The sequence below is a fragment of the Macaca thibetana genome, chromosome 16, assembly GCF_024542745.1.
Source record: "Macaca thibetana thibetana isolate TM-01 chromosome 16, ASM2454274v1, whole genome shotgun sequence".
Classification (NCBI taxonomy): Eukaryota; Metazoa; Chordata; class Mammalia; order Primates; family Cercopithecidae; genus Macaca; species Macaca thibetana.
This window is the reverse complement of record NC_065593.1, coordinates 23,331,671-23,352,968: the sequence shown is the minus strand read 5'-3', so window position 1 is coordinate 23,352,968 and position 21,298 is coordinate 23,331,671. Positions and strand designations below refer to the sequence as shown.

The following is a 21,298-nucleotide window of genomic DNA, read 5'->3' as shown; positions in this document are numbered from 1 at the left end:
AGCCAGCATGGTGGCTCACACCTATAATCCCAACACCTTGAAAGACCAAGTGGGGAGGATCATTTAAGACCAGGAGTTGGAGACCAGCCAAGGCAACACAGTTGCCTACAAAAGAAACTTTTAACTACCTGGGTGTGGTGGTATAGGCCTGTAGTCTTATAGTCTTAGCTACTCAGGAGGTGAGGCCGTAAGACCGCTTGAGGCACTGCACTACAGCCTGGGCAACAGAGCAAGATCCCAACTTTTTTTTTTTTTTGAGACAAAGTCTTGCTCTTGTTGCCCAGGCTGGAGTGCAATGGTGCAGTCTTGGCTCACTGCAACCTTCGGCTCACTGCAACCTCTGCCTCTCGGGTTCAAGCGATTCTCCCGCTTCAGCCTCCCGAATACCTGGGATTACAGGCGCCTGCCACCATGCCTGGATAATTTTTGTATTTTTAGTAGAGATGGGGTTTCACCATGTTGGCCAGGCTGGTCTTGAACTGCTGACCTCAGGCGATCTGCACGCCTCCCCCTCCCAAAGTGTTGGGATTACAGGAGTGAGCTACTGTGCCTGGCCAAGATCCTAACTCTTACAAAGGAAACAGAAAGAAATACTGTTTTAACACTGTAATAGAAAATATAAGGCAACTATAGTATTAATTGCAAAATAAGTGTTTGGACCATAACCTTTTTTTTTCTTTTCTTTGTTTTTGATGCCATAACTCAGATAGGAACCATGGACCATAATCTTACAGCAACGAATTTTTTCCTCTTATGTCCTTTGTGTCTTTCGTCTTTTTCTATGGTTCATGGTTTATTTTAAACAACACTGGAATGGCCGGGTGCGGTGGCTCATGCCTGTAATCCCAGCACTTTGGGAGGCTGAGGCGGGCGGATCACCTGAGGTCGGGAGTTCGAGACCAGCCTGACCAACATGGAGAAACTCTGTCTCTACTAAAAATACAAAGTTAGCCAGGTGTGGTGGCACATGCCTGTAATCTCAGCTACTAGGGAGGCTGAGGCAGGAGAATTGCTTGAACCTGGGAGGCGGAGGTTGCAGTGAGCCGAGATTGCGCCATTGCACTCCAGCCTGGGCAACAAGAGCAAAAATCCATCTCAAAAAACAAAACTAAACTAAAAAACGAAACACTGGAAAGCAGCTGAATTTTTTTTTTTAATTTTTATTTTTTTTGAGAAGGGGTCTTGCTCTGTCATCCAAGCTGGAGTGCAGTAGTGTGATCACAGCTCATTGCAGCCTTGATCTCCCGGACTCAGGCGATAGCTGTAGTAGCTGGGTACTATAGGCATGTGCCACCATGCCCAGCTAATTTCTTTTCTTTTCTTTCTTTTTTTTTTTTTTGAGACCGGAGTTTCGCTCTTTTGCCCAGGCTGGAGTGCAATGGCATGATCTCGGCTCACCGCAACCTCTGCCTCTGGGTTCAAGCAATTCTCCTGCCTCAGCCTCCCAAGTAGCTGGGATTACAGGCATGTGCCACCACACCCAGCTAATTTTGTATATTTAGTAGAGACGGTTTCTCCATGTCAGTCAGGCTGGTCTTGAACTCCTGACCTCAGCTAATTTCTTTTGTATTTTTTTTAGGGATAGGGTTTCACCATGTTGCCCAGGCTGTTCTCAAACTCCTGGGCTCAAGTGATCTGCCCCGCTCAGCCTCCCAAAGTGCTCGAATTACCGGCATGAGCCTGGCCCCCTCTGATTTTTTACTTCAGGGTAGCCTTCTTTTTCTTCCCATTGCCTCCCGCTCCTTTTCAAGCCCTTGTCAACCATGCTAATATTACTACCTTCTGTGTTTTCCAGGAAGTGAGTGCTTTTGGTGAGGAAGGTGAAGGTGATTATCTGGATGACTGGACAGTACTCTGTAATGGACCCTACTGGGTGAGAGATGGTGAGGTGCGGTTCAAACACTCTTCCACTGAGGTACTGCTATCTGTCACAGGAGAACAATATGGTCGACCTATCAGTGGGCAAAAAGAGGTGCATGGCATGGCCCAGCCAAGTCAGAACAACTATTGGAAAGCCATGGAAGGCATCTTCATGAAGCCCAGTGAGTTGTTGAAGGCAGAAGCCCACCATGCAGAGCTATGAATCTAGAGGCTCTGAGCCACTGTTAACGCACAATGTTCATAGACGTCTGTTGCTGCCTCACCTTGGGATCTCTGCCACAAGTTCTTTGGGCAGTGGCCATGTCACCATTGAGATGAAGATACACAACAGAAAATAGCTGTGTTTGGAAACTTCAACCCTGCACACTTGAACTAGTCACTCTCCCAGACTTGGCGTGGGGTCAGTTCTTTCTGAGTAGAGGACTTGCTGGTAAAGGGGCAGATGTTTTTCATTCATACTGATAAAACAAACTGAGGGGAACATCCCTCTTAGCTGGTAAACTTTTACTCTTCAGGAACTTGGCATCATGGACTGTTAATGTATGTGATTTTTCCCCTATTTTCTCTCTCCAAAATGATAAAAATAATTTTATTATTAGTCACTGTGTTGTTATTTATTGGGTGTGCTATTTCATTAGCTGCTTAATCCTCGAGTCCTAAGACTCTTTGGAGATGCTATGAACCTCCAATGTGGGCCCTTTTAAGAGCTTTACTTGCATATAAGCCTTTTCTCTTTCTACTTTGACTTCTCTCCAGGCATCTCATCTCTAATAGATCTTTCACTAATTATAGCTAAAAACTCACAGAATACAGCATAATAAACCACCAGTGAGATGTTTGCTTTGTATCTGTTACTGCAAATGAGAAAAATGGGTAGGGGTAGAAAGAAAGAACCAGTATTTATTCACTGGTAAATACTAGGTACCATATTATAGATATTTTTATTTATTTTATTTTATTTTTTTTTTTTGAGACAGAGTCTCGCTCTGTTGCCCAGGCTGGAGTGCAGCAGCGTGATCTCAGCTCACTGCAAGGTCCGCCTCCTGGGTTCACGCCATTCTCCTGCTTCAGCCTCCCAAGTAGCTGGGACTTCAGGTGCCCGCCACCACGCCCTGCTAATTTTTTTTTTTTTTTTTCCTGAGACGGAGTCTCACTGTCCCCCAGGCTGGAGTGCAGTGGCCGGATCTCAGCTCACTGCAAGCTCCGCCTCCTGGGTTTACGCCATTCTGCTGCCTCAGCCTCCCGAGTAGCTGGGGCTACAGGCTCCTGCCACCTCGCCCGGCTAGTTTTTTGTATTTTTTAGTAGAGACGGGATCTCACCGTGTTAGCCAGGATGGTCTCGATCTCCTGACCTCGTGATCCGCCCGTCTCGGCCTCCCAAAGTGCTGGGATTACAGGCTTGAGCCACCGCGCCTGGCCAATTTTTTGTATTTTTAGTAGAGACGGGGTTTCACCATGTTAGCCAGGATGGTCTCGATCTCTTGACCTCGTGATCCGCCTGCCTCAGCTTCCCAAAGTGCTGAGATTACAGGTGTGAGCCACTGCACCCGGCCTATAGCTCTTCATTTAATCTTCACAGAATTCATATAGGGTAATACTGCATTTTTATCAGTGCAGCAGAAAAGGTGAATAACTGCCTGAATTTTTTTTTTTTTTTTTTTTTTTTTTTTTTTGAGACAAGGTCTTTGCTCTGTCACCCAGGCAGGAAGGACGCAATCACAGCTTATTACAGCCTTGACCTCCCGGGCTCAAGTGATCCTCCTATGTCAGTTTTTGATTTATCTTAGAGATGAGGTCTCACTAGGTTACCCAGGCTGGTCTGGAACTCCTGAGTTCAAGTGATCCTCATGCTGTTGCTTCCCAAAGTGCTGGGATTACAGGGGTGAGCTACCATGCCTGGCTTACTGCCTGAATTTTTTTTTTTTTTTTTTTTTTTGAGACGGAGTCTCACTCTGTTGCCCAGACTGGAGTACGGTGGTGCAATCTCAGCTCACTGCAACCTCCGCCTCCCAGGTTCAAGTGATTCCCCTGCCTCAGCCTCCTGAGTAGCTGGGACTACAGGCGTCCGCCACCACACCTGACTAATTTTTGTCTTTTTGGTAGAGACGGGGTTTCACCATATTGGCCAGGCTGGTCTTGAACTCCTGACCTTGTGATCCGCCCACCTTGGCCTCCCAAAGTGCTGGGGTAACAGGCACGAGCCACCGCGCCCGGCCTGAATTCTTAAAACTAATAAATCATTTTGGAATAGGAATCCAGCTGTTTCTGACTCAGGTTTTTTTAAGTGCACTACAATTGTGTTTAGCTTTTGGAAAACAAATCCTGGTTTTTGGACAAACGTAGATATATATTTCTCCAAAAAGGTGGATAGAAAACCACTTTTGTCCTCTGCCCACCTGATTTCCTCCTTTCCTGTGTCAATTACAGAAAATTTGCTCCTGTAGCTTTCAGTCATGATATTGGTGAACAGAGATGGCTGCCATCTGCTGGAATTTCAGTGACTAGCAGGCGTTTTTATTTTTAGAAACTTCCGGGTTTTGTTCTTTTTTTTTTCTGTTTGCTTTGTTAATGTTGAACATTTAGAGACCCCATTTTTGTGCCAAACATGGCCTGTGACGTTAAAAGACTCGGTCTCTTTTACAAGGATTTGTGGTCTCAATAAATGGAGGCTATGAATTGGTTGAACTCCACTGTTGCCTGAACCATCCCCCCACCCCCAACTCCCTGCCTTTATTCCACTTCACTTGTGTTGATCCCTTAAGATCTCTCCAGAAAGAAATAGACAAATGATAAAATCAACATTTTAGGCTATGAGATGGTTGGGAGTAGGGCTGGTAACAGTCTAGGGAGAAGGAAGGAAGTGATAGGAATCTTGGCTCAATAAACAGATTGGATAAGATGAACCAGAGTAGGGATATGTGTTGCACGGCACCCCTCCTTGACTTGGACAGAGGTTTTCAGTGAATTGGGCCTTCCCAGAGCATTCAGAGGACATACCATGGGGGAAGGCTGCAGATTACAAGGAAGATGATGCAAATATAGTGTATGACCTTGAAACAGCGTTGGAGCTCTTGGGGAGATGTGAAATCACTGATGAGAGGAATAGATAAGGGAGGAAACCAATCAGAGGAGCAAAAGCAACTCTGGGCAACACACAGGTGAAAGATGAGGCCGGGCGCGGTGGCTCAAGCCTGTAATCCCAGCACTTTGGGAGGCCGAGACGGGTGGATCACGAGGTCAGGAGATCGAGACCATCCTGGCTAACACGGTGAAACCCCGTCTCTACTAAAAAATACAAAAAACTAGCCGGGCGCGGTGGCGGGCGCCTGTAGTCCCAGCTACTCGGGAGGCTGAGGCAGGAGAATGGCGTGAACCCGGGAGGCGGAGCTTGCAGTGAGCTGAAATCCGGCCACTGCACTCCAGCCTGGGCGACAGAGCAAGACTCTGTCTCAAAAAAAAAAAAAAAAAAAAAAAAAAAAAAAAAAAAGAAAGATGAAATGGTGTTTTATCTGAGGGAGCCAAAAAGAGGCTCTGAGTAAAATCTTGAAGGATATATGGAGATTAGGACGTGGGAGTGAAGGGGTATGAAAAGAGACATGACCTACTCCATAATACCTATTTTGAAATCCTCAGGATTTCCTTAGCTTGTGCTGTATCAGTAGATCATCATTCAGATACTGATCCTTAGCAGCACAGTAACTCTGAGGGACCTTTGTCCTGTTCTCTCATTTTACAGAGAAGGAAGCAGGCAAAGCTATGTATTGTCTATTTTAGGTAATTATGTTTGCTTCCCAGATAAACTATTTTACAGAGAAGGAAGCAGGCAAAACTATGTATTGTCTATTTTAGGTAATTATGTTTGCTTCCCAGATAAACTATTTTACAGAGAAGGAAGCAGGCAAAACTGACTATGTATTGTCTATTTTATGTAATTATGCTTGCTTCCCAGATAAACTATTTTTTGCTAAAGGGCAAGAACAATATACACTACTTCTGCAGTATCTTTCCCGTCTCCTCCATCAGGGCCTAGTTCATGCCATAAGTAGATTGACCAGAACAGTGTTCAAACAGTAAATGAAGTAAAAACTCATTGGCCAGGAACCGTGACACGGGTCTTTAGTCCGAGCTACTCAGGAGGCTGAGGCAGGAGGATCCCTTGAGCCTGCAGGAGTTCGAGACCAGATTGGGCAACGGAGCGAGTCCTCGTCTCAAAAAAACAAAAAACAAACACCTCATTAGTTTTCTCTGTGGATGGAATGAGGCGGGATTTTTGAGGCCTTTTAATTACCTCCTAGTTTCTGCCCCAGTAATTTTCAAACAGGATCTTGAATAAGATGGGAGTGGTACCATCTGACCAGGGGTGTAACTTACGCAGAACCCTGAGTCCAGGCCTAAGTGGCCAGGCGAACTCCAACTCCCCTCAAAGTGAGCTCAGCGGACCGAAATGAGTCAGCCAGGTCCACCGCCAGCCCAGGGAGTGGGCCCGGACTCCGACCCCCGCGGGTCCCGGAGCCCCGCGATTCCGGTCACCGCGGGGTGCGCCCGGTGCGTGTGTCAGCTTTTGGTGGGTTCCCTTGCGCCCTCTTCCGGGAGCCACGCCCGCTCCTCGCGCACGCAGCCCGTCGGCCCTGCCGGGTCGTGGGGCGGGGCAGGGCTGGGGAGGGAGGCCGTTGGTTGGCTGGCGGGCTGCGGAAGGCGAGGCTCGCGTGCGCACTTACGCGTCCTCGCTCAGCGTTTCTCCTGCGCGCGAGGCTGGTCGGCCCGCGGCGGCGCTGCGCGGATCCGGCGTCGGGGCCCGGCATGGCGGGGGCCTGGGCCAAGCCGGGCCGGACCCGGACCTAAATGCCTCTGCTCTTCTCCGCGCTGTTGGTCTTGCTGCTGGTTGCGCTTAGCGCCCTCTTTCTAGGCCGGTGAGGGGCTCCCAGCGGCGGCGGCGGCGGCGGCGGGAGGGAGGGGGCGGAGAGGAGGAAGAAAGACTGAGGAGGGGGCGCGCGCCTTACTGAGGCGCGGGAGGCAGAGTGGGTAGGGTCGAGGGAGGGGGCGCGCGGCGAGTGGAGGGATCGTGAGGAGGCGCGTGGCCCGAGCTGCCGGGGATGGGCTGCGAGTTGGGGAGACTAAGGAAGCGGGCGGGGCCTGAGGAAATGCTGAGGCCAGGAACTGAATAGGAGTGTGAGGAAGGGGCCTGGTTCAGTGGCCTCCCTTTCCCCCTCCACCCTCCCCTGAAAGTCCTCTTAGCCAAGCGCGAAGGGCACCTGCAGCATCGGTCTGGGGAGAACAGCATTCGAGCTGCTGGGTCTGACCTCAAAGTGCCTTCTCGCGGATACCTGTCTGGAGGCTGGGGACAGGAGACAGAGACCGTCTAGGGAGTGTGATGGCACAACTAACAGAGCCGCCTCCGCTTTGACTCCTGCTGGGGCCTTCTCTCTCTGCCTCTAGGATTCCTAACAATTTGAGGGATTTTTTTTTTTTTTTTGTCTCCAACTTAGAGGGTGGAGTTTCTGGTTTCATCTGGGTGGAGGGGTCAGTCGGGAGCTAGGATCTTGATCAGCGTGGCTGAATGTATATGACAGAGTGGTGCTTTGGAAGAAAGGAGAGTTGCTCAGATCCAGTTTCAGGACACGACCTTTTGCAAGGCTTTGTAAGACCAGCAAGGGGTGAGGGGAACCATCATTGGAAGAAGGTTCTATGAATTAACAGGAATTTTTCTGCAGGTGGCTTGTGGTCCGGTTGGCCACCAAGTGGTGTCAGCGGAAGCTGCAGGCGGAGCTAAAGATTGGCTCCTTCCGCTTTTTTTGGATCCAGAATGTCAGTCTTAAGTTTCAGCAACACCAGCAAACAGTGGTGAGTTCTGGGAAACCCTGGATATGTGTAGCGTTGATCCAACTGAATTTAAACTCTTAATTTCCTTTTTTTAAAAAAAGAAATCCTGGTGGCTTTTCTAGTTAATGACAGCCTTACCATTTCTTTGCCAAGATGATCTTAGAGCTAGTTGGAGAATGCTGGGATTGATGCAAATTGTTCAGTTAAAAATGTTTATAGGACACAGAGTGTCCAGGGCACATAACAAAGATACAGAAGAAAGATAACAGGAAATTGAAGAGTTTACTGTTCTAATTTAAGAGGGGATTCAAGGCAACATGCCTATGAAAGAGAAATTCTAATAATCCAGAACCTTTCCTGGCTTGTCAAGCTGCTCGTTGCTTTTCAGCAGCTAGCACACAGCTTTCTCCCTCACTGTTTTAGGAAATTGATAACCTGTGGATTTCCAGCAAACTCCTTAGCCATGATCTTCCGTGAGTACCCTATATTTTCACTTCTCCCCTAGAGGAGTATTTTGGAGTTGGTGTTTGCAGAGTGAGACTCTTCTACAGAGGCCTCACAATCCAAGGAGGAAGGGAGGTTGTTGCTGAAGTCTTCCTGTTAGCCTGGGTGCCATTATCTTGTGAGACAGATATTGATAACTGCTATGAAACTGATCTCTGTGATTTGAGCTGTGTTTCTAGGAAGGATGAGAAAGTGCATGTGAGGGTGGGGAATAGATTGCTATGGGACGGATGGACCTGGTGGCAGTGAGATATTTCTCTTCTGGGCAGACACTATGTGGCATTGTGCTTTGGAGAAGTGCGTATCAGAACGGACCTACAGAAAGTTTCTGGCCTGTCTGCCCCATTCTCCCAGAGTGCTGGGGTGGATCAAAAGGAACTGTCCTTCAGCCCATCCTTATTGAAGATCTTCTGCCAAGTGAGACAACTTCTCCCACTGTCCTGGACTGTACTTTGGCATGGTTGGCTTTGGAGTTATGGGTAGATTTTTCTACTATTTTTAGGACATAATACTAAGAGCTGCCCCTCTTTCTCATCTGGAAGGGAAGGGCAGTTCCTTAACGTTAATTATTGTTCATCCTTGCTTCTTCCTTCCAGCTATTCTCCATTCATGTAGATGCTATAAACATCATGGTTCTCAAGGTGGATACTTCTGAGTCCTTATGGCATATTCAGATCAGTAGAAGCAGATTTCTTTTGGATAGTGATGGGAAAAGGTAAGCACCGGGGAGCAGAGGATCTAGCCGTCCCATTCTTGCCTTAGAGTTGCTTCAGGGCCTCCTTATCAAGGTTTTAAGTTCTCATTCTGTGCAGTTTGAGGAGATGCTAAGATTAGACATTTCCACTTGCTTTGTCCCTTGTAGCCAACAGAGCTTGACTGGAGGTAAATGGTGAGGAAAGGGGCCAAGTGCTCTTAATTTTTTTCCTTTCCCAGGCTAATCTGTGAGGTGAGCTTATGTAAGATCAACAGCAAAGTTCTAAAGAGTGGTCAGCTGGTAAGTATGCCATGATCATTCAGATGCCTCATTTCCTCCTGAGCATAAAGTGTGAAGGAGCTTAGGGCTTGCATTCTGGGTTCTGTGACCTTAGGGGGTTCCCTCAAGTCAGTACCCAGTGTTCCAGATCACATTTTGACCTAAAACTTCCAAACCTTCTTACATACACCTTAGAGGCTTGTCATCCCCACAGGAGGACACCTGCCTAGTGGAGCTCTCACTGGCCCTGGACCTGTGTCTAAAGGTGGGCATTAGCAGTCGGCATCTCACGGCTATCACTGTGGATGTGTGGACACTCCATGCTGAGCTGCATGAGGGCCTCTTCCAGAGCCAATTGCTGTGCCAGGGCCCAAGCCTAGCATCTAAGCCTGTTCCCTGTTCAGGTAAAGCCCCAGTCATTGAGCTTCTTGACTGCCTTGTTCTCAGGGATTGTTTTGGAAGTAGAAAAAAATAGTGGTCTCACTACTTACTTAGATGTGATTCACTAGTCACCATGAACTTTGACCATAAGGATAGTTAGAGGAAATAGAGCATTTGCTTGTACTGAGTGGCAGAACTAACATTAAGTGTGCACCTGTCATGAGTTAGGCTTGTACTATGAGTTTTTTTTTTTCTTTTTAAAAGATGGAGTCTTGCTCTCTCACTAGGCTAGAGTGCAATGACATGATCTCGGCTCACTGCAACCTCTACCTTCCGGGTTCAAGCAATTCTCCTGCCTCAGTCTCCTGAGTAGCTGGGATTACAGGCGCCTGCCACCATGCCTGGCTAATTTTTATATTTTTTAGCGGAGATGGGGTTTCACCATGTTAGCCAGGATGGTCTCGATCTCCTGACCTCGTGATCCACCCACCTCGGCCTCCCAAAGTGCTGGGATTACAGGCGTGAGCCATCATGCCCGGCCTCGTACTATGTGTTTTATATACAGTTGACCATTGAACAACACAGGTTTGAGCTGTGTGGATCCACTTATATGTGGATTTTTTTCAATAAATACAGTTGGCTCTCCATATGTGTGTATTCTGCATCCACAACCAAATGTGAATGGAAAATGCAATATTTGCAGGATATGAAACTCACTGATATGGAGGGCTGACTTTTTGTATACACGAGTTCCCATAGGGACGACTGCTGGACTTGAGTATGTGCGGACTTTGGTATCTGCAGGGGGTCCTGGAACCAAAGCTCCAAGGACACCAAGGGATGACTGTATATTCTCTCACTAAATCCTCAGCACTTCACAAATAAGGAAACTGAAGCCTAGGAAGGTTAGCTAGGTAACTTGACTGAAGTCATACAGCTGGTTGGTAGTAAAAATGAGGTTTAAATTATTTGGCCCTAAGGTCCACATTCTTTTCATTTACCAACCTGCTCCTTGTACTCCTTAAGTTTTTAGAGACTGGAGAAGTACAGCAGGTGCCTGGATCTCTGGGGCATTCGCCTTGTGGTCCATCCAGCTTAGGCATTTGCTTAGTCTATTTTATGTGGGAGGATTTGGCCATAGAGGCCAGGGCATTTCGGAAGAATTGAGAGTGTTAAGAATTGATGGTTCTCGTGTTATTCATTCGTATTTTCAGAGGTGACAGAGAACTTGGTTGAGCCAACTCTGCCTGGCCTGTTCCTCCTCCAGCAGCTGCCAGACCAGGTCAAGGTTAAGATGGAGAACACAAGCGTGGTATTGTCCATGAATAGTCAAAAGAGGTGAGGTTTCTCCTGACACAGAAGATGGGAGAGTGATAGTGGGAGCTGTATGATGGTATCTCTGTAACCAGCCTAGTAGTTGCTGAGCTTGTCTGTGGGGAGAAAGGAAGTAGAAATGGTTACATCCATGTAGTGTGGGAAGAATAAAAAAAAAAAATTATTACCAGTTTTGAGATGGAGTCTTGCCCTGTTGCCCAGGCCTGAGTACAGTGGTCCAATCTTGGCTCACTGCAACCTGCGCCTCCCAGGTTCAAGCGATTCTCCTGCCTCAGCCTCCCAAGTAGCTGGGACTATAGGTGCGTGCCACCACGTCCGGCTAATTTTTTGTATTTTAGTAGAGGTGGGGTTTCACTGTGTTGGCCAGGATGGTCTCGGTCTGCTGACCTCGTGATCCCCCTGCCTTGGCCTCCCGAAGTGCTGGGATTATAGGCGTGAGCCACTGCACCGGCCAAAAAATAATTGTTTTTAAAAAATAAAAATAAAATAAGTAGGAATGGCATTCCACATCTTCCTGAGCCAGAATCTTTCTTGGTCCAGGCACCTGACTTGGACTCTGAAGCTGCTGCAGTTCCTGTACCACCGTGATGAGGATCAGCTGCCCCTTCGAAGCTTCACAGCAAACTCCGATATGGCACAGATGAGCACTGAACTCCTGCTGGAAGGTTCATGGGTTGGGGTACTGGTACTGAGCGACAATGGGAGGACTAGATACTCTCTTTGCTCATGCCCCATGTGGAGTCCTTAATCTAATCTCAGTGTAACTGGGGAGCGGAAGGAGGGAACATACTGAGAGGAAATAGCCCCAGCTCACAAGTTTTGATGACAGTCTGTTTATCCCTTTGCAGGCTTCTGACCCTCTCCCAGTTTTACCTCTTGCCCTTCCAGTGCTCTCCTCTGATCTGTCCACTGGCCTCTTACAGATGGGTTGTTGCTGTCCCAGAGTCGCCAGCGCATTGTCTGCCTCAGCTCCCTCAAGGCTAGTGTGCAGGTGTGATGATTGTGGTACCAAGAATTGTTCCTTTCTCTGCTTTCCCGCTACATTATTTCATTATGAGTTTGTGAAATAAAACCCAAGCCCACAGTTCTGGTCTTCTTATTTCAGGTGACCACCATTGACCTCTCAGCCTCCCTAGTTCTGAACACTTGCATCATTCACTACCGGCACCAGGAATTCTCTCACTGGCTGCACCTGCTAGCACTGGAAACCCAAGGGTCTAGTTCACCTGTTCTTAAGCAAAGGAAAAAAAGGTCAGTCTGATCTTTTTCAGCCACCATCTTATCATTTGGATTCTCTGGGATTCTTTTGGTCCAAAGTGGCATCTTGTGTTAAATATGTATTTGGTTGTTTGACCTCCTCAAATCTGAGTCTCAACAGCAATCCTGTTTTATGTATCTTTCCTATTAGACTAGACTCCTTGATGGCAGAATGTTGTCCTCTTTGTTTTTATGTCCTTGGTGCTTAGCATAGTGTTTTATACAAAATAAATGTTTGTTGAACTGAACTTAAATGATAAGGAATGTCTTTGTCTTGTCTGCCTTAGATTGTAAGGTGGCAGTCATGTCTTTGTGTAGTGCTTCTGTTGTGCTGCACAGAGAACTTACGGTTATGGTTTAGAAGTGATGCTTCTTGGTTATTTTAGGTTCAAGCATGTGATATTGCTGGTGTTCATTGTATTTGGCCTATGAAAATGACAATTTTATGTGAGTCAACCTAATATCTTTCTGGGGTTCCTGCAGATTACCGTTAAGACTAGCAATAAACTGATGAGTTCAGCCTTTTATCTTCTAGGTGTATCCCATCCTAAGAATCACAATAAAACTCTAAATTCTCACTCTGATTTTAAGAGCTTCAGAAACTGTTCCATGATAGGAAGCTGCAGTTCTTTTCTTACCAAATAATGATGTTTTGTCCCTATGCAGAACCTTCCCCCAAATCCTGGCTCCCATCATCTTTAGCACCTCCATCTCCAATGTCAACATTTCCATTCAACTTGGAGATACACCGCCTTTTGCCTTGGGATTCAATTCTGTCTCTCTGGGTAAGGCTCTCAGATGGAAGAGGAACAAGAATCTGTCCATTAATGGAGCTAGGCCCAATTCATGGTCACAGTGGTTCCATGCAATCCCTCTTTCTCACTATTGTTCAGATTACCAGCACCTCAGGCCACAAAGCATCCATCAGCGGGGTGTCCTGACTGTAGACCACCTCTGCTGGCGTGTGGGCAGTGACTCCCACATTCAGCGGGCACCACACCCACCCAATATGCATGTTTGGGGTGAGGCGCTTGTTCTGGACTCCTTCACGCTACAGGTAGGTGGGGGCTTTGGTGAATAGGGGCCTGCACAGCTTTCCTCATCCTGTCATGCATCAGAGCACTGAGCATCCTTTTGGCAGCAGGAAGTGCATTAGGGAATTATAAAACTGTGCGCCTCCATACTTCTAATGGAATCCGTCTGCTTCTTCTCTAGGGTAGCTATAACCAGCCTCTGGGCCTGTCCAGCACCCAGTCAGATACCCTCTTTCTTGATTGTACCATTCGAGGACTTCAGGTGGAAGCATCAGATACCTGTGCCCAGTGTCTGTCTCGTATCTTATCCCTGATGGGTCCACAATCTGGGAAGTCAGCTGTCTCTAGGCACTCTTCATTTGGGGAATCTGTGTCATTACTGTGGAAAGTGGACTTGAAGGTCGAAGACATGAATTTGTTCACCCTTTCTGCCTTGGTTGGTAAGTGGGACAAGGAGTCTATGCTGAAGTGTGCTACTTGGGAGACTGAGGCAGGAGAATCACTTCAACCTGGGAGGCAGAATTTGCAGTGAGCTGAGATGGTGTCACTGCACTCTATCCTGGGCAAAAGAGCGAGACTCCGTCTCCAAAAAATAAAATAATATAAGTAAATAAATATACTGAAGTGTGTAGTGTGTAACCTAAGCAGATTATATTGGTTTAGTCTGCTCTTTCTCATTTGATGAAGCTGCTGAGCTGGAATTTTTCTTTTTCTTTTTTTTTTTTTTTTTGGAGACAGAATCTCCCTCTGTAGCCCAGGCTGGAGTGCAGTGGCGCCATCTCGGCTCACTGCAAGCTCCGCCTTCTGGGTTCATGCCATTCTCCTGCCTCAGCCTCCTGAGTAGCTGGGACTACAGGCGCCCGCCACCACGCCTGGCTAATTTTTTGTATTTTTAGTAGAGACGGGGTTTCACTGTGGTCTCGATCTCCTGACCTCGTGATCCGCCCACCTCAGCCTCCCAAAGTGCTGGGATTACAAGCGTGAGCCACCGCGCTCAGCCTGGAATTTTTCTAAATTAGAGGCATGAGATGCTTGAAAGTCTTGCATAAATATCAGGCTTCTTGATATTTCTTAAGGGCTTATGAAAGGCAAGTACTAAGCAAGACATAAAAAGACAACCTTAATCTAGTCAAGAGAGATCCATATAGCTTTTTATTTCCTTGTGTGTTTAGTTCTAGAGAGTAAATGGTATGTCTCTGTGCAATTTGTAGGAGTTAAGGAACTTCTTTGGCTCTGCCAAATCCAGTTAGGTTAAGAGAGGAAAGGGAAAGTTTCCTTAAAACCTAAGGAATGAACTTAGGGAGGCATGAGGAATAAAGATAATTAAGGGAATAAGTGAGAAAGGCGAGTGAGGACTTTTGTTGCCCTTTGAGAGCTGGGAACCAAGGCTGACATGGTTTCTGGTTATTAGGTGCTTCAGAGGTACGACTGGACACCCTGACTATCCTGGGCAGTGCAGAGACCTCCACTGTGGGAATTCAAGGACTTGTGTTAGCGCTGGTGAAATCAGTCACAGAAAAGATGCAACCCTGTTGCAAGGCCCCTGACATCCCTACCCCAGTGCTCAGCCTTTCCATGATCTCCATCACCTATCACAGCAGCATCCGCTCTCTGGAGGTAATGTTCCTGTGGAGAGGTGGGGCCAGGCTGGTTTTTCCCTCAGCTTAGACCCTTTCTCTGTCTTTTTTTTTTTTTTTCTTGTCTTTTCCCAAAACAGAGTCTCACATGTTGCCCAGACTGGTCTTAAACTGCTGGGCTCAAACAATCCTCCTATCTTGGCCTTCGAAAGTGCTGGGATTACAGGTGTGAGCCACCATGCCCAGCCTCTCTTTTTAACTCATGTTGTGAAACTGGTTTCATGAGAAGTATGACACCTGATTTTGTTTATTTTTTCTAACTCTTATGTTTTTAACTTTTTGTGGAATTTAAAATACATGCAAAACTAGAGAGAATATATAAGCTTTGTATACCAAGGTTCGATAATTACCAATTCATGACCAATATCTTTTAATTATACTCCCACCAATTTTCCCTGCCTCAGGCTCTGGGATTATTTTGAAGTAGGTAAGTAGGTATCAGACATATATAATTTCCACTATAAATGTTTCACTATGCATCTCTGAAAAATAAGGGGCTTTTTAAAAATAATGACCTGGGGTCATTTTGCTGAAGCCCTCAGCCCATCAAAAGACTGGAAGGAGTCAGATGATAGAGGCAGTGGCAGGTTTTGAGAGGCTTTCCAGTATCTTTATCCTCAGGGTAACAGATGGACATGGGACCCTCTTAGGAGGAGGGTGGGCGTTTTCCTCTTTGTCAGACTTCACCTTTGGAAACGGAAGAGTTTCCTTTTTAGAGACTAGAACTTGAGAATTTTCTGTCCTGGAATTTTACTTTTCTCTGTCCACTTAGCTATTCAGAACTGACTTTGTTTTTATTTTTTATTTTTATTTACTTATTTTTTTCTTGAGATGGAGTTTCGCTGTGTTGCCCAGGCTGGAGTGCAGTGGCGCAATCTCAGCTCACTGCAAGCTCCGCCTCCCGGGTTCACGCCATTCTCCTGCCTCAGCCTCCCGAGCAGCTGGGACTACAGGCGCCCGCCACCATGCCCGGCTAATTTTTTGTATTTTTTTAGTAGAGACGGGGTTTCACCATGTTAGCCAGGATAGTCTCAATCTTCAGACCTCATGATCCACCCGCCTCAGCCTCCCAAAGTGCTGGGATTACAGGCATGAGCCACCGCGCCCGGCCCCTGACTTTGTTTTTCAAGCTGACAAAGACACTACTCCCTCCTTGACGCATACTTTTACATAAGTCAGCTGCCATATTGACTTGTGTGCTCAGTACTTTATTATGCTATATTTTGAGAGTTAAATTGATGCAATCAATTCATGAAACATTTTCAAGTTGACTGTTGCAGTGGTTACTAGACAGTGTAGTTGCCGATAGAAAGGTAACTCATAAGCAGAAACATGAAGGCAGATGATAATATTATTGAGTACCTGCTGTCTATACTGAGTGTACTATGGTAGATACCAAAGAATGAAAACACATGGTCCCTATTTTCAGACAATTTAGAATCCAGTTGAGGAGAACTTGAAAAGTGTAAGTGCTCTTAAATGTAAGACACTAACAACTGTTAGCTCAGCACGTTAGTGCTAACAGGTACAAAGCAAGGCAGTAATTAATGTGGTTACTCAGGAACAACTTCTGGGTGGAGATGGTTCTTGAGCCAGCTATGCATGTGTCATAATCTTTTGCCATCTCTACTGTTTTATGACATGGTAATTGACAGATCCTTTTCTTCTGCTCCCTAAAGGTTCAGTGTGGTGCAGGGCTGACCTTACTTTGGAGTCCCCCAGATCACATGTACCTGTACCAGCATACCCTGGCCACTCTACAGTGCCGAGACCTACTAAGAGCCACTGTGTTTCCTGAGACTGTACCATCCCTTGCACTAGAGACTTCAGGAACCATTTCTGAGCTAGAAGGCCGTGCCCCTGAACCATTACCCCCAAAGCGGCTGCTAAACCTAACCCTGGAGGTGAGCACAGCCAAACTCACAGCTTTTGTAGCTGAGGATAAGTTCATTACCCTGGCTGCAGAGAGTGTGTCACTGAGCCGGCATGGAGGTTCCTTGCAGGCATACTGTCCTGAGCTGGCAGCTGGCTTTGATGGCAATAGTATCTTCAACTTCAAGGAGGTGGAGGTGCAGCTGCTGCCTGAGCTGGAAGAGATGATCCTCCACCGGAACCCCTTCCCTGCGCTGCAGACCCTCCGGAACCGTGTTTGGCTTCTCTCCCTCGGCTCAGTCTCAGTGGAGTTTCCTTATCAGTATGACTTTTCTCGAACTCTAGATGAGGCTGTGGGAGTTCAGAAGTGGCTGAAGGGACTGCATCGAGGGACTCATGCTTGGGCCTCTCCAGGCCCTGTCCCGCTCCCACCTGATCTACTCTTAAAGGTTCAGCACTTCTCATGGGTTTTCTTGGATGATATTTTTGAGGTGAAACTTCATGATAACTATGAGCTGATGAAGGATGAAAGTAAGGAGAGTGCCAAAAGACTGCAGCTACTGGATGCCAAAGTGGCCGCCCTTCGGAAGCAGCATGGGGAGTTATTGCCTGCCCGCAAAATTGAGGAGCTCTATGCCTCTTTGGAACGCAAAAACATTGAAATCTACATCCAGCGTTCCCGTCGTCTCTATGGCAACACACCCATGCGCCGGGCACTGCTCACTTGGAGCTTAGCAGGGCTAGAGCTGGTAGCTCTGGCAGATGCCTCTTTCCACGGTCCTGAGCATGTGGTAGAACAGGTTCAAGAGCTTGATCCAGGCAGCCCTTTTCCCCCTGAGGGAGTAGATCTTGTCATTCAGTGGTGTCGAATGCTCAAGTGCAATGTCAAGACCTTTCTGGGTAAGTATTTGCAGACCCCGTGTTTGCCTGCTCAGCTCTAGGGAGCTCTCTGAGTGATTTTAGACAAACTAGGTTATATGGTTATATTGGGAACTGTGCTGTTTTGGATGGGTGGAGTGGGATGGGTGGGCTTCCCTTCCCTTTCTTTGTTCCTAAATTTCACCCTGAAATTGCTTGGCTAACATAAAGGGAAAGCTAACACAGTTATCTTTAAGATTATTGTCTCTTGGATCTCAGTGCTATGCCCTTAACCTTCTGCTCCAGGGTTACTGTCATTTTTCAGCTTGCTGTCAACTGCCTGCCCTTGTTCCCTCAATTGACTTTATAAATATAGATGGGTAAAATAGTGGTGAGGAAAAAGGCCCAAGAGTGCTCAGACTGCCCCTGAGTAGCCAGTGTGTACCCTTCCTCTGGTAACAGTTCGGATCAGAGACTATCCACGGTACCTGTTTGAGATCCGTGACTGGCGGCTGATGGGTCGACTTGTGGGCACCGAGCAGAGTGGTCAGCCTTGCTCCCGTCGGCGTCAGATCTTGCACTTGGGGCTTCCGTGGGGTAACGTGGCAGTGGAGAGGAACATGCCCCCACTCAAATTCTACCATGACTTCCACTGTGAGTAGAGATGGGGCAGTTGGTTTGGCTGAGGGACATTTGTGATGGGTGAAATAGGAGATGAGCTGAGGCCCTTCTGGAGTGAAGAAGGAAGAGAAGGGTAATGTTGTGAACAAGTTATTGCCTTTGTTCCTCTACCCCAGCGGAAATATTCCAGTACACAGTGGTATGGGGCCCATGCTGGGATCCAGCCTGGACACTGATTGGTCAGTGTGTGGACCTCTTGACCAAGCCCTCAGCTGACCCCAGCCCACCTTTGCCCTGGTGGGACAAGAGCCGTCTTTTGTTCCATGGAGACTGGCACATGGACATTGAACAGGCGAACCTGCACCAGCTGGCCACCGAGGTAAGGGGTGTCTTGATACTTTTTTCCTATCAGGATAATATGGTTGAGGCCTGTATAGCACATGTGGGAAGAGAGAAAGGTGCTGATATGGGAGATGAGGATGGTTTTCTTACCTATATCTCACCAAGTTCTTGGGGGTGATCATAGGATCCATACAACACAACTGAAAATATGCACTGGGAGTGGAGCCACCTGTCTTTTCATTGGAAACCTGGTCAGTTTGTGTTCAAGGGTGACTTGGATATCAACGTGAGAACAGCCTCTAAGTGAGTGGAGTGAAGGGAGGGTCCTCCATGGGGTGAGGGACTAAGGTTGGAGGGAGGGGGAAGAGCCAAGGGGAAGTGAGTGACCAGGGCACTGAGGGCTGGGGCTCCGTTGTGAGGCAGGTATGACGACTGCTGCTTCCTTCACCTGCCTGACCTCTGCATGACACTGGACCTGCAGTGGCTGTGCCATGGGAACCCCCATGATCACCATAGTGTCACTCTGCGGGCCCCAGAGTTCCTGCCTGAGGTGCCCTTGGGCCAGCTTCATGACTCCTACCGGGCCTTTCGCTCGGAGAACCTCAATCTCTCCATCAAGATGGATCTGACTCGGCACAGTGGAAGTGAGGCTTGGGCCTGGGGTAGTGGGGAGGAAGGGCTGGGAGGGCAGGCATGGACACTGGGGACTTTAGCTTGACTCTCTGGGTAGGGGAGGGGAGAAGGGCAAGGGAGAATCTAGGTTAGGACCTTTTTTTTTTTTTTTTTTTGCGGAGAAAGTGTTGGTGTCTTAGACCTTTTTGGCTGCTATTATAATAATACCACAAGTTTGGTAGCTTATAAACAACAAACATTTATCTCTCACAGTTCTGTAGGCTTGAAAGTCCAAGATCAAAGAACTGACAAATTCAGTGTCAGTGAGGGCCCATTCCTCATAGATGGTGCCTTTTTGCTGTGTCCTAATATGGTGGAAGGAGTCAGTGAGCTCCCTTGGACCACTTTTAAAAGGGCACTAATCCTATTCACGAAGGCTCCACCCTCATGATCTAGTGACCTCCCAGAGGCCCACCTCTTAACATCATCACCTTAGGGGTTAGTATTTTAACATGAATTTTGGGGAGATGCAAACTTTAGACTATAGCAGTAGGGGAAAGCAGAGAGCTTAGATCCTTGAAAGAAGAGAGAGTGGGGGATGCTGAATGTGAGGCCAGTTGCTGTTTGGATTTTGGATTTTTAAACCTCTACAACGTACAGCAAGGGAAGGATTTAGCTTTACCTCTGTGTTTCATCCATAACTAGGAAATGTCTGTCCTTCCCTTTGCAGCAATATCCCAACCCCGAATTCTGCTATATAGTAGTACCCTGCGCTGGATGCAGAACTTCTGGGCAACTTGGACTAGTGTCACAAGGCCTATCTGCAGGGGAAAGCTCTTCAATAACCTGAAACCCAGCAAGAAGAAACTTGGTCAGCACTACAAGCAACTTTCCTATACAGCCCTCTTTCCCCAGCTGCAGGTAAGGCGCTGATGTCCCTGCTGACATCTTCACTTTATTTTGCTTCTAGTTTTCTTGTTTCTCATACTGAGTCCCTTAATCATCCCTCTCATGCCATTCTTTGTTCAGTGGTATGCTCTCTTGTTGCCAGGTACATTATTGGGCCTCATTTGCCCAGCAACGGGGCATCCAGATTGAGTGCAGTCAGGGCCATGTCTTTACTCGGGGGACTCAGCGGCTCATACCTCAAGGTAAAATCAAAGAGTCCTTTCATTTCTCCTATCCTGTTCCTTGTTGTTTTTCCCTTTCTCAGTTCCATTCCCCTCCTCCATCTCTGTCTTACACTATCCTCTGAACTGGTCAGCATGGTCTCTGTGTGCCTCTTTTTCTCAGCAGGCACAGTAATGCGGCGCCTTATCTCTGATTGGAGTGTTACCCAGATGGTGAGTGACCTAAGTCAGGTGACCGTTCACCTGATGGCCTCACCCACTGAAGAGAATGCTGATCACTGTCTTGATCCTTTGGTAACAAAGACCCACCTGCTGAGCTTATCCTCCCTCACCTACCAACGGCATAGCAATCGCACAGCTGAGGAGGTACTGCCTGACATAGTTTCTTTATTACCTTATTTATATTAGTAGGTATCTCAGCCTACTTGGACTGCCATAACAAAATACCAGAGACTGGGAGGCTTATATAACAAAAATTTATTTATCAGTTTTGGAGACTGGGAAGTCCAAGATTAGGGTGCCTGCATGGTTGGGTTCTGGTGAGGGCTGTCTTCTTGGCTTGCAGATGACTGCCTTGTCTCTGTCCTCACATGGCAGAGAGGGAGAGAGAGCACAAGTGTGCATGAGTGCTCTGGTTTCTCTTATTGTAAAAACACTAATTCTGTCATGAGTGCCCCACCCTCATGATCTCATGTCATTACTTCCCAAAGGCCCATCTCCAGATACCATTACATTGGGGGTTAGGACTGCAACATGTGAATTTGGGGGGAACACAATAAAGTCCATAGGAGTAGGTTGCAGGCGAAGTCCCTGGTAATGTTTCTCATTATATTCCAAGCATGTATGTCATTACTTTATGACAAACTCACTTGGTTTAGCTGTATCAGCATCCCTCTTTTCGAAAATACCTTTTCTTTCTCTCCTAAAAATAGTATCTTACTCTTTAGGAAATAGAGTAAAATTTTTTCCTAACACTGAAAAAAAAGTGGTACGGACTTTCCCCCAATTAGGGAAGGATTTTAAGTTGAAATTCTCAAGTCA

General features: G+C 47.2%; 3 protein-coding genes across 9 annotated transcripts in view; 2 read left to right on the top strand and 1 right to left on the bottom strand.

The window, feature by feature from the left end:
- SDF2 (stromal cell derived factor 2) overlaps positions 1-2,473 on the top strand; it is a 51,364-nt gene extending 48,891 nt beyond the window's left edge. For both annotated transcript variants that reach the window (XM_050763251.1, XM_050763250.1), the window contains one exon: positions 1,796-2,473. In XM_050763251.1, coding sequence (XP_050619208.1) covers positions 1,796-2,083 — 288 coding nt within the window. In that variant the 3' untranslated portion in view covers positions 2,084-2,473. The remainder of the gene's footprint in view (positions 1-1,795) is intronic.
- The window catches only part of RPL23A (ribosomal protein L23a), a 119,616-nt gene that overhangs the window by 76,346 nt on the left and 21,972 nt on the right, over positions 1-21,298 (bottom strand). Inside the window, exon 1 of one of the 4 annotated variants that reach the window (XM_050763264.1) lies at positions 16,538-16,541. The exons of the other annotated variants lie outside the window; for them this stretch is intronic. The gene's annotated coding sequence lies outside the window, so the exon portion shown is untranslated. Of the gene's footprint in view, positions 1-16,537; positions 16,542-21,298 lie in introns of those variants that run through there. 4 annotated transcript variants of the gene reach the window in all.
- Positions 6,622-21,298, top strand: part of BLTP2 (bridge-like lipid transfer protein family member 2) — a 31,988-nt gene continuing 17,311 nt past the window's right edge. The window contains exons 1-23 of one of the 3 annotated variants that reach the window (XM_050763181.1): positions 6,622-6,791; positions 7,593-7,722; positions 8,125-8,174; positions 8,475-8,622; positions 8,802-8,920; positions 9,139-9,199; positions 9,393-9,582; positions 10,774-10,897; positions 11,435-11,559; positions 11,818-11,885; positions 12,000-12,145; positions 12,818-12,936; positions 13,045-13,208; positions 13,367-13,625; positions 14,597-14,802; positions 16,502-17,594; positions 18,015-18,206; positions 18,350-18,552; positions 18,700-18,818; positions 18,939-19,159; positions 19,858-20,048; positions 20,179-20,278; positions 20,424-20,623. In XM_050763181.1, coding sequence (XP_050619138.1) covers positions 6,724-6,791; positions 7,593-7,722; positions 8,125-8,174; positions 8,475-8,622; positions 8,802-8,920; positions 9,139-9,199; positions 9,393-9,582; positions 10,774-10,897; positions 11,435-11,559; positions 11,818-11,885; positions 12,000-12,145; positions 12,818-12,936; positions 13,045-13,208; positions 13,367-13,625; positions 14,597-14,802; positions 16,502-17,594; positions 18,015-18,206; positions 18,350-18,552; positions 18,700-18,818; positions 18,939-19,159; positions 19,858-20,048; positions 20,179-20,278; positions 20,424-20,623 — 4,296 coding nt within the window. In that variant the 5' untranslated portion in view covers positions 6,622-6,723. Of the gene's footprint in view, positions 6,792-7,592; positions 7,723-8,124; positions 8,175-8,474; positions 8,623-8,801; positions 8,921-9,138; positions 9,200-9,392; positions 9,583-10,773; positions 10,898-11,434; positions 11,560-11,817; positions 11,886-11,999; positions 12,146-12,817; positions 12,937-13,044; positions 13,209-13,366; positions 13,626-14,596; positions 14,803-16,501; positions 17,595-18,014; positions 18,207-18,349; positions 18,553-18,699; positions 18,819-18,938; positions 19,160-19,857; positions 20,049-20,178; positions 20,279-20,420; positions 20,624-21,298 lie in introns of all 3 variants that reach the window. The other 2 variants (XM_050763178.1, XM_050763179.1) reach the window with 2 other exon arrangements.